Genomic DNA, 12889 nt, shown 5'->3' with positions numbered 1-12889 from the left:
TACCCTCCCCCACTTTCCTTTTTATAGTTGTGTTTATGTACCATTATCTACTCTATTATAAAACTAATAAATTCCTTAGCATATTAAACAACTTTGATAGGAAACACAATTGAAGTTGTAAAAGTTTTATCAATTTTTTTAATCCTTTGGCATATTGCTGCAGATTACCATATCTATGCAATGAATAGGTAATAGGATAGAATACTTAGTAGATAATGTATTTTATAATTAAATGTTTACAATATTTTGTTTTTGGCATCAAACATGTTTCTATATACTATCTATACAGACAATCATAAAAGTGTTATACTAATACAAACATTGCTGATATTATGTAATAGGTATAAACTATGAAAAAAAATCTAAGTGCCAAAAAATCACCTACATTCTTAAAAAAACCTATTGAAAGAAAAATTCTTTCTAGTCTAATTCCCTTTCAACACTTTATTTGTAGAAATCCATAGGTATTTTTCTATTTTACCTTAATAAAGCTGGGGGAAAAAAAAGAAATTCATAAGTGTATTACATATATCCTCAGAATGGTGTCTTTAAGCATGAGGATGTCTGTCCCCAAAATCAAATCTACAAGTATATATACTATCTTAAAAATTGTAACAAACAAGCAAACAAAACCCACAGATAGATACAAAATCACCACTAGAGAGAAGGAAGAAATTACATGAAACTATTAGAAATTTTTCTCAGAGGCTAATCCTAGAGGTAAAAGAATCCGGAGGATATTTACATATTGCTTTAATGGTAAAAATCTCTACTGAAATACTCTTAACACTGTTTTATTGAATAATCTGTAGCAATCACATATTTAAAAAATATTGGGAAAAAAATTATCTTATCACGTGAAGACAAGTCAAATTTGCTTAGGAAGAGGGAGAATATGTTGTGATTCATTTGTTTCAGCACTTACATTTCTGATTACATTTAAGATGTAATAGAGGAATCCAGAATCCTAATCAAAGGGTAAAGACATACTGTAATACCCTAGGTCTCATCAAGTAAACACTGTAACTGTCAACTGCTGTCTACCTCAGAGAGTCTGACCCAGATCACTTCTATTTGTTCGAAAAGAAAAGATGTGTCATATTTATAGAGCAGGTGGAATGCAGGGTCACCATAAGCACAGTTTGTAGGAGGAAAAAAAAAAACAACAAACAAAAAAGCCACATTAATGTGGTTCTCCTTGCCCTAGGCAGTAACACTTAAAATGTCTTCTGGGGAATTTCAATGTTTCCTAGTGTTTCGAGGTCTCTTGTTTCAAATCTGAACCTCTTTGGGAAAGACTGAACAGACTATCAGTTCAGTAGGCACTGTAACTAGAATGATAGATACTGTTTGTCTTTGCCTTTTGTAAAGGAAATCCAGGGTTTTTTTATAAGCCAAAAAATCCTCTTAACTGTTTTCTCATTGAGAAAATAAAATGAAGCTAAGTAAAGAATAAGGTCACTTACAAATTTCAATAAAGACATAAAGGATTTAATAAACTGAAACCACAATGAACATAGCAAGGCAGATAAAATGATCATCCAGTGAGAATTACAATAGTAAGATATGACTAAATATAAAATCTAAGAGCATATTAGAACCCCTAAATAAATTTATGTGCATTTTCTATTCTCTACTTTCAAAAAGATACTGAAGAAAAATATGATGAATTGTCAATCTGCCTTAAAAACCAATTCTAATGAGTCAGATTTGGAAAGAGAGACAACATAATATAGCTGAAAAATTAATGGACTTGAGATCCCAAGATGTAAAAAGTTAGCATTACTATTATGTTTGACCTTATCTAGGTGTCTTAACTTTTCTCAGAGTCTGTTTCTTTATGTTTTATATGGGGATTATAAGATCTACATTGTATAGTTATAGTGAAAATATACAGTGTATGTAAAAATAAGTTTTAATTAAAAATATGCAGCTATTATTAGAATAAAAAGTTTATAGTTTATTTACTTATTTATTTTATTATTATGTTCAGTTAGCCAACATATAGTACATCATTAGTTTTTGATGTAGTGTTCAGAGAGGGAGACTAACTATTTTTTTAATTTAAGGGTAGTATATAGGACCAAATAAGTCTCTGATTTACCTCTATAAAAGGGAATGTTTTCTATATCAGAATAAAATGTTTTTAATATTTTCATTTGTCTTAGATTATTTCCCATTGAAAGTGAAGGGAATTGTTAGTGATACTATATGCACTATAAAACTCATGAATAGCTGATGGCAGTCTTTATTCTTATTTTTTTTAAGTTTTAAGTAATCTTTGCATCCAATGTGGGACTCAAACCTACAACCCCTGAGATCAAGAGTTGTACCTCTTCTGACTGAGCCAGCCAGGTGCCCCATACCTGATGGCAGTCAAATTTCATGTTCCCTTTATATGAGCAGAACTTTTGCTATGTTTAAACTGCTTACCTAACAACTAAAACTATTGAAAATGTTGTTTCCAAATTGTGTTCCTTATATTAGTTGGCAGATGATTCTAAGAATTTTCTTTCAATAATGAGTCAACTTTTTTTTTAATTGAGGAGTCAACATATTTCTGATCAACTATATTTTTCCTAAAGCAAGAGCAAATTAGGAAACATTGAGTGCATTGCTGATGATAGATTCAACCTCTGGTTCATGGCGGATTCACACTTTTGTCTGATCTCCCCTGTAAGATTTTCAGAAGAAAGACAGGGTACAAGATGATAGCCAATGTTATCTAAGTGTATTTTTTAAAGAAAATATAAGATTACAGAGAATCATAACATCTGACCCTAATTTATGAAACATCCATTTAAGTTACATATACGGTTATTACATGTAGTGATTAATTTACTTTCCTAGCAAGTAAAACCTGTTCATACTAATGTCCTCTTGTATGAATGTGTGTAAGTATACACATGCACAATGTGCACACGCACACACACTTAGATGTGTGTTATATATAACTGACGTCGCTTTTATATGTAAGGACTTGTTAGCTTGAGGTATCCTAGTTTCTTTAAATTGGGCTAAAGTTAAGGTAAACATTTGATTGTATTGCTCACACAAGGCCGCTTTTGAGAGTCTGTGGGGTACTATTGATATTTACACTGGCACAAATATAGATTGTCCTGGCCAAAGTGAAGCATATGATTCACAAATGCTTAAAGGTATTTATTTATTTGGTAGGATCTAGAAGCAAAGTCATCAGAGCTCAGAAATGTAAAAAAGAATAGTTCCCTGCTGTGTTTATGTTTTATTACCTTAAGTGAAGAATGTATTTATATGTATTTAAGCTGAGTTATTTGCTAGAAGAACTACACTCACAAATAGTTAGAGACAGACATATAATTAAAATTCAGATTGGTCTGACTCTAAAGCCTCTTTCCAGCACAATATGCCGCTCTAAGGAAAAATCATGCAGATTCGAAAGGTAAACAAAAAATAATAATGTTAGAGGTACTATTTCACCATTTTACTTCAAGTTTATTATACAAAAATGCCCTGGTAAAATTATCTGACTAGCCTGTTGTTTTTGTTTGTTTTACTTCCTGTTTAAATTTTTCAAAATTCTGTTTAACCTTTAGTACCCATAAATAAACAGTGAATCCACTCTAAGTCTGATCCTGTGAATTCTGAGACCCATCTCCACATATTTAATTTAATTTAGAAGTTTCCAAAAATGGATCTCACTCTTTTAAAGTCATACTGTCGGTTGCAAATTATGCCATTGGTGTTTTATAGGACTTAAGGTTGTTTCTCTTCTCTGTATTGAAAAGTATTCTGTATTCAAGAAAAAAAGAAAAATATACCTATATTATAAAATTAAAGTCCTTTTATTTGGTGATATACCTATAAAAGAATCTTATAGATTTAGCATTCTTTTGCAATGACTATATTAGACAAAATACCAGTTTTACTAAGTTCACAATTTTCAAGAAAATACCACTGTATATTTTTAAGAGGATAGTCTGCCCTTGACATTAAATGGAAAATGGTATATTAGATAGTTTCAGAGCCATTGAGTTGTAATCATAAATTCTATTGACTTTACTACATTTTTTTTTCTGACCTGATCTGGAAAGAAACAGATCAGTGAAGGAAAATATTTGGATGTTTATAAAATCAGGTTTCATGTATTCTCTCACATTTTATATTCTCCAGTGAGGAATAGCATGGTTCAAATATAGCAATAAATGTTAAGAATATATCTTATTATATGAGTGATATAGTTTTGGGAGACACTACTCTTTTACAGATAACTGTTTAAGACAGATCATTGCATTCAAGGCAATAGAATATAATACATTCTGTTGTCTCTGAACTTCTAAATGAAATTATGAAAACTAAATTATATGTTTTTAAATAAATGAGCCAAGTTCATTTGTGATTCAGAATCTTTATTATATTAGTCTCTATGAATAGTAGGAGAATATGTTTCATTATAGTATCTCCAAATCACAGAATAAGGTAAATTATCAGTTGATTACATCTTTCTAATCTAAGCTTGGAATTGGCACTTGAAGTGCCCTATCTTTTATATTTTAGGGGTCCCATCCCTTTTTAATATATAGGCAAATGACAACAAACAATACTCCTGTAACAGATAAGGGATGACAAAGTATTCCAGGTCCCTTGGCGTTTGACCCTTATGATCTTGTTAACAGTGTCATATCTCAGCCTTTTAAGAGGTTACTCTGACTCACATGTAAAGAGAAACACTTTCTTTCAGCAATATAGCTTGGTTGTCTACAGCCAGCATTATTATATCCTAATATCCTATATCCCGATAGCCAGTTGTATATCCTAGTGAGGATATACAACAATTTTAAAAAGCAACTTAAGTAGCTATATCCTCTTTATCCAAATGGTCCTCGTAAGAGTTGAAGCATTAACTCTCAAGAAAAAATGGGCATCTATCCTACACCTACTAATGTCTAGAGATCATCAAAATTTTGGAGAGTAGGAAATGTGTAAGTAGTGTTAACTTTTCGTATTAGGTTGGTTTTATGAAGCAAAGTGTTAATTGTACACAACATAGTGAGTGGTAAATGTCTCAGACACATTAAACTGTAATTAATAGAAAATATCTACAAAAGTACTTACATTGTAAAAGTGGATAGGGGATAGCAAAATGAATTAATTGAAAATATGCAAAGTAAACAGTCAAGGCAAAAAAGAAAACAAGGCCATTATTATAAACTAAACTTATAGACAATGATTTATTTTTCTGTTTTTCTTAAATTTAACAAATTTTTTTTCAAAGGAAATATAAATACATGGTATAAAATGAGAAAATGCCCATTAAATGGTAAAAATACAAAAATAAGAGCAGTATGGTCATACTATCCAAAGACAAGTACTGTTTAGTGTCTTACTGTATATTCTAGATCTTCTTATGCACATACAGGTGCGTGTATGGATTTTCTCTCATTGAGATTCTACTGTTTCTAACCCAATCTTTTAAATTTCTAGCCTGCATCTTTCCATGGCAGTACATTTTTATCTCACCTACTACTTAATCCATAATCAAACTTCTCAAATTACCTAAAAAATGTCTATACAAATGGTTGTCCAAATTACGGTCCAGTCCAGGATTGCATTTCACATCTTGTTGTTATGACTAGTAAGTCTTCTTAATCAAAGCCAGTACCTTATTTTTCATATTCACTTATTAAAGGGAACATACAAGTTGTCTTATGGAATATTCCCCCTTCTCAATTAACTGGTTGCTTACTTATGGTTTATGATTTATTTTTCAAGAATAAATTCTATTGAAATATGAAGAATTTGACCACTTAAAATGTAAAACAAAACATTTGTGTATGATTTTTAGGTGCAGAAACTCTAGTTCTTTACCTCTTCGGGTTGTTTGTACCTCTACCATTCCTGCAGAGGGGTAAGAAAAGAAAAATGGTAAAGAAATGCAAATCAACCAAGGAACTGCTATGGGAAAGTATTGAATGTAAATGCTAACTAGAAAAACATAGAAATTACTGTCTATTGAGTTTTTGAGTGTTTTATGTGCATTGCTGCAACCTAACTAAGTAGTAATGACATGACAATTGATAACCACCCAAATTAAATGGAAAGAATGGAGGCAGAAGTCTTATTTTGTTCTATTAGGAATCATTCTTCTTAAAATAGAAAACAAACAAAAACAAAATAGAGCATTTTCTGTTAATTTACAGCGACATTGACATATATTTTCATAAATTCATGCCACTTATTCTTTTGCAAAATAGATAAGCAGGGGAAGTATAGAGTTTAGTTCAAATGTACAATTAATAAAATGTTGGGCACTATTCTCAGAAATACATAAATCCTTTGCAATAAAAATATCGGGTTGAAGAAAAAAAATACAACCCTTTGTATAGTAATGGCTTTTTCAGGGATATGTTAGGCACTTGAACTGGAAATTATGCCTTGACCAGAAAACTTAAAATATTTTTTGAAATACATATTTAACTGCCATGCTCAAAAATATGATCTTACACACGCCAAAACACATCACAATGATGAGTTTGTGTCCATACTACAGTTTAATTTTCTCAGCATAGATTTTTATATCTTTATAAAGTTCCATTTAGGGAAATATGGTTGAATTATAGCAACATTCCAGTATGCTATACTACTTTCGGCTGTCAGGAAACAACCTTTAGGATGAAATACTTCTTAAGGTTTTTCTGTAGTTTTATATGGCAATATAACAGTCATAATCTTTAAAAGACATGGCTTCATTTATCGAAGTGACACAGATTTTTTTCAAGAGCTCTTTAAAATTTAAAAATTTTATTTAGGATCATCCACTATCATTATTTCTGATGTGTCTTTGAGCAATAGTTTATTTTGCAAGAGCAAGTAGTTTTTTTTTTTTTCTAAAAGAATGTAGCTGTACAGGGTAGATTCTTCTGCAAATAGGAATATAAGGTATAAAATACTTTACTATGGAAAGCATGGACATTCAGGAAGTTCTTTTTTAGTTTTCATATCTGTCATGGCTTCATGGTCAAATATGTATTAGGTAACACCTATGTGTTTTACTCTGGGCTATTTGCTGTGACATATGAAATTAATATACGTCAGGGCTCTGACCACAGAAAGCTCATAGATACTATTCTACTCTTGAACAAGAAGTTAAGACTATAAATATTATTTTCAGGCAAGGAAAAAATTTATCTTTGAAAACAATAAGTGATTAGTTTCAAAATTGTATCTTAGCTAACAATGTATTAGAGAAACACTTTAAGAATACAAATCTCTAGTGAATCTCTTCTAACCCCCTTTTAATGTAGTACTTAATGTGTAGACCTCTTTTATGGGTATATGATGCTTCGGCACACTTTTGATAAGCATAATTACTCCTGTCATTATAACTCTGAAAACCTGTCTGACCCAGTTCTTTACCTTTTTCCCGCCCTTTATCCCAGCACAGTTGCCTAGCCAGCGTTTGAAACAGCACTTTTATCAATACATCTCTCTTATTGATACCCTAATGCTCCAGAGGTGTGAGGTTCATATATCTCCAGACCATGCATTTTTGCTTTAAAGCAGTAGTTCTCAAGGCAGGGGGAGTGGGGCTGCGGGATGACTTTGGCAGACATTTGACAGTATCTAGAGAAACTGCCATGACTAGTGGATGGGGTGCTACTGGCATCTAGTGGATGGAGGCTAAGGATGTTGATAAACACCCCAAAATGCTTAAGGCAGTCCCCCACAGCAAACAAGTATCCAGCCCAAAATGTCAATAGTGCCACTGTTGAGAAAGCCTACTTTAGAGAAAATGTTGAAAATAATATTATATACCACAACAATGTTATTAAAATATATTTCCATCTATTTAGAGAAAAAGTAAAATGAAAATAATTTTAAATGCTTGTATATCAACATTTAGGCAGGTGTTCTTCATTCTGTTACCAAGTATTATTTTGTTGCTGTTGTCGTTGTTGTTGAATGGCATGCTGTGGCCACTCATCTCCAAAGATTAGTTGTATGTGCATGGTTTATTATTTAAAAAACAAAGCAAAACAAAAAGTGGGAATAGTTTTTATTCCCCCCAAAATTTTGTGATGGCTTTAATGCATTTTTTATTTGTATTTCTTCTAACTGACTAGACCTGTGATATGTGGATAATGTATTTATTGCACAACTGCTCTTTTTCTCCCTCTGTCTTGTCTCTCTTCTTACTTTTTTTTTTCTTCTTCTTTTTCATTCTGGTGGGCAGAACTCCCCTAATTGCAGCGGGAGTCATCGGCGGGCTCTTCATCCTGGTCATCATGGGTCTAACATTTGCAGTTTATGTTAGAAGGAAGAGCATCAAAAAGAAAAGAGCCTTAAGAAGATTTCTGGAAACAGAGGTGTGGTGTTTATTTGTTCTCCATGTGCTTAGGGACTTTCATTAGGTTTAGAAGGTTTAGATGATACTCGGTTTTTTAATCCAAGTGAACTCTGTTCAATTTCCTGCTGAGAGTTTATAGTTCATAGTATGTTATAGAATTGATGAAAAATCAGAGTATACAGTAAAAGTAGTCAAGGCAGTTTCATGGCTTTAAAGAGGACAAATGGCAGAGGTCAAGGAGATTATCTGATTGAATGACAGATCTTATTGAAAAGACATAACTGTTTCTTTTGGAGGAGGAATCCCACTAGAGTTCTAGGATATTACAGTAGCAGAACTAGAAAACATCTGGGGAGAGAATATCTCAACAGCAGAACTAGAAAAATGTTAGAAAGAGAGAATTTTTCTGATTCAAAATAAAGCCAGATAGGCAAGCAATTTATGCTTTAATTAGGGTCATTAATTGGTAGCCACTGATCTCATTATACCAACAGTGAAAAGCTGAGCTTACAGGATAAACCTTCCTATTGTAATCACACAGACCTTACCACACAATTTATGGGAAGCATTTAATGTTATGCATGTTAGTTATTGTGAATATGTAAATTACCCACAAATTATTACAATTTCTCTTATATTGCCACACTGAGTTCTCTAACATGCAAGGTGATAGTTTTTACTGTATAGGTTACAGAGGAAAAACAATTACAGAAAACTATGCATTGCCAGATCCTTCTCAACTTGCACCTTACCTTCTTTCTCCTGATACACACATCCATGGCTCTTTGAACAGCTCAAAGCAATTCTGTACTGAGACTTAGCCTTCTCTAGATCTGTTTTTTTTTTTTTTTTTTTTTTTTTTTTTGCTCATTGTCAGTGTGACAGTTTGACTTTTCCTCTTAACACAGACAGGAATGAGAATATTCATTCATAAATTTTGCAAACTGATAATGAATTAAATTTTAGCTCTCTTCCTCCAAAAGTTGAAACTAGATAGAAGAATCATGTGAAATGTTCGGGAAGCTATTTTAATTCCATGCAGGAAAGAATGTCTAAGAATTGGAGTTGTCTAAAATTAGAATGGGTTGTCTTATCGATAGAGATGTTCAAGCATAAGATAGGCAGTCAGTTATATACGTGAGAAAAAATAGTAGTAATTTTTACTTGAGCTGGATGTTTACAAAAGATCAACTTGACCATTTTCAACCTTGCACATGTGAATACAAGTTTGGACACAACACATGTGCTGTGCATATTTTCAATTTAGCAAGGATGCTGGAGGCAGAATTCTCCCTCATGGCCAGCTTGGGGCAGTCGTGGAGAAAATTCTAAGTGAAGTAAATTAGAATTGGAGAGGAACTGAAGGCTTGGAACAGCAGTGGACATTTAGGTGATTGAATAAATAGGAAAGGAATCTGTCCCTTAACCACATGCAGGAAAGTCTCATTGCTATAAAAATAATCATTTTGTTTGTTTTCTTTTTTAATACAGTGCTTTCTAGAAATGTCCTTCAAATTGACATTTCATTATTAAATAAACACATATTGATTGGTTTTAGAAGCAGACTCTATTTTTTATAAAAAGTTATTGCTTACCACTAAATTAGATAATTGTAAAATTCCCATCTTTCTCTCAGTAAAAGTAAATAACTGTGATCTTCTATCATCTAAACAGAAGAGGAATTCTTAAGAGGATCAACTCAAATCCTTAAATACTAAAGCTAGAAATTTGTCTCAGATGTGAAAAACTTGTTAAAGCATGATATATTGTTGGAATGTACTTAGAGTTAATATGCTTTTCCAGAATCATATTGCTCCAGATTGTCTGTCTTCTGTTGCATGCATAAAAGTAGAAAATGTTTTTTTTTTCCAACATACTCTTACGAGATGCACCGTAAGCTTGATGCTTTGATAGATCCTGTGATTAGAAAATGTTAATGGGACGTGATCATACCCCTTGAAGAGTGACAGATTCAGTGCCTACAATATGGCAGGCAATGTTCCAAAGTTTTCCATCTACGCTACCTCCCATTTCATCCCTTGACAATCTTCTATGGTAATTACTGCTGTACCTATTTCACAGGTGTGAAATAAGGGGGTAGGAGGGGTAATTTGCTTTCTCAGCCTGTAAGTGGCAGTACTAGTGTACAAACCTACAATTTTAAACTTGACACTCTTTCTGCCATACTGGCTTGCAAAATGAAACAATGCTTCTTTCAGACGTATCATTCTCAAATTCCTGGAAAAATGTGTTTGTATAAATTTTGAAGTGATATCTAAGAAAATTGCAGGAGACTAAACATTTCAGGTAGAATTGTGAAATTTTCAAAATATGGAATTATGGCATATTATATGCCAAAGCGTATATTTTAAAAGTACGTAGCCCCAAATGCTGAAATCTAGTCTCCAATTTTGCATATGATTTTTATATAATTTGTTATGCGATTTAAAAAATAATTCATTAGGGGGCACCTGGTTGGCTCAGTCGTTAAGTGTCTGCCTTCGGCTCAGGTCATGATCCCAGGGTCCTGGGATCGAGCCCGACATTGGGCTCCCTGCTCCGCGGGGAGCTTGCTTCTCCCACCCCACCCCCCGCTTGTATTTCCTCTCTTGCTGTCTCTATCTCTCTCTCTCTCTGTCAAATAAATAAATAAAATCTTAAAAAAAAAAGAAAAAGAAATCTTAGAAAAAAAGAAGGCTTTGCCTTTAAAAAAATAATAATTCATTAAAGTTTCTGATTATATACATACAGTGTGTGTATCAAAATCTACTAAACAAATTCTGCACTGCAGAGTTGGATTCAAATAAAGGAGATGCTCTGATGGAGATTCTTTTTCCCATTTTACAGAGAATTTTGTAATTCTTTCTGAGATTTATTTTATGTGACTTAATATGCATTTTTAAAAATATAAATTTGAAAATGAAATAGAAGCATATTTGTTGTCAAACTTTTAGACAGAACCCAAATTTATTGATAATTTTATCATCTTCTCCAAATTCTTGCTTACTATCACTACACTTACTTATAATCAAGATTCTGTTCAGCTACTTAAGTAGACCATGATGTTCACAGAAGCGTAATAATAAACAAGTCACAGGGTCACAGTGCACTTAGCATTGTAAACAGACACTGTGGAATACTGTGATGGTTTTCAAGACCATTTCAGTAGGAGTTGCCTTTAATTATTTCCTTATGCTGAGAGAGAACAAGCTTTTTGTCTGAGTTTAAAGTTTAGTTCTTTATTTAACTTTAAAAAAAGAAACTTCTATTTCTCTTACTTGCTTTTTTACCCAAGCATAAATAAAAACCTAAAATTTTAACATAAAATATAGACTTTTAGTACTCAGAGTCTCTCTCATATTTACCCTTCATTTTGTTTTGTTTTTTTCTCACATAGGCAAGAAATTGGCACACATTCACATACCTTTTCTCTGCTTATTCATCCTCTCTGGCTAAATGGCAAATAAACTGAACATCTAAAATTACCTGAATTTATCCCTTTTGGCCACACCCAGCCCACTTTATGATCTCGTATTTCCCACCCAAATCTCATCCTTTAGACCTGTCCTACCCCCTATTGTATTCTGCTTTATGTCTTCTTCCTCCTTCCTAATGCTGTGTCCAAACTGTTCTTCACAATGGTAATATCCTCCTCCATGTCAATCCATTTTTATTATCTCAAGACCAATTTTATTTATTTTTTTAAAGACTGTATGTATGTATGTATGTATTTTAGAGAGAGAGAGCACAAGCAGGGGGAGAAGAAGAGGGAGAGAGAGAATCCCAAACTGACCACACTGAGCGCAGAGCCCAGAGCCAGGCTCCATCTCAGGACCCTGAGATCATCACCTGAGCCGAAACTAAGAGTTGGAGGTTCAACAGACTGAGCCACCCAGGTGCCCCTCAAGACCAATTCTAAAGTGTGCCTCCTCCAGGAAGCCAAAACTAGTGAAACTTTCTCACTGATGGCTATTTTATCCCTTTGCATGCCATAGCATTCACTTGGGATCTAGAATCATTTCATAGAATTTTGGAATATTTGATCTATAAAGTATTCTAGGGCCTTGCTACTTAAAATGTGTTCAAGGACCATCATCATACATAGATATCACCTCGAGTTCTGCAAAAATGCAAATTTCAGCCCCAGCCTTAGACTTATTGAACTAGAATCTGCATTTTAACAAGAACCTCAGGTAATTCAAATGTACATGAAGTTTTAGAAGCACTGTCCTGGGGCATTGGTATTGTGCTAACTTACTTTCTTCTCTTCTGACGCATTTGTCCTGGCTTCCTAGTTAGATTTTATTTTTCTATGTATCAAGTCTCCTAAAACAAGAAAGAAAATTTTGATAGAGTACATGGACATAACTGAGATCTGAGTCTTAGCTGGAGATATCAGAACTGGAAGGGCTTCAAAAAGTAGGATTGAGAGCCCCTATTAGCCTAAATTTCTTTAAAGTTGGGGGGGCGGGGATGAGGGGGGGTGGTGAAGGCAAATCTCCTAGCTTAGTATGCCTCAAGGTAGGCACACTTTTATACTTGTGTTCACCCAGGCAAAAAGCA

At 33.1% G+C, this 12889-nt stretch overlaps 1 protein-coding gene across 4 annotated transcripts in view; it reads left to right on the top strand.

Annotated features, from left to right (window-relative positions):
- ERBB4 (erb-b2 receptor tyrosine kinase 4) overlaps positions 1 to 12889 on the top strand; it is a 1094545-nt gene that overhangs the window by 878029 nt on the left and 203627 nt on the right. For all 4 annotated transcript variants that reach the window (XM_078071282.1, XM_078071280.1, XM_078071283.1 and 1 more), the window contains exon 17: positions 8213 to 8345. In XM_078071282.1, the coding sequence (XP_077927408.1) occupies positions 8213 to 8345 (133 nt within the window). The remainder of the gene's footprint in view (positions 1 to 8212; positions 8346 to 12889) is intronic.

Source organism: Halichoerus grypus, chromosome 4, assembly GCF_964656455.1.
Source record: "Halichoerus grypus chromosome 4, mHalGry1.hap1.1, whole genome shotgun sequence".
NCBI classification, from domain to species: Eukaryota; Metazoa; Chordata; class Mammalia; order Carnivora; family Phocidae; genus Halichoerus; species Halichoerus grypus.
The sequence above is the reverse complement of the archived record's forward strand: the minus strand, read 5'-3'. Positions and strand labels throughout refer to the sequence as shown.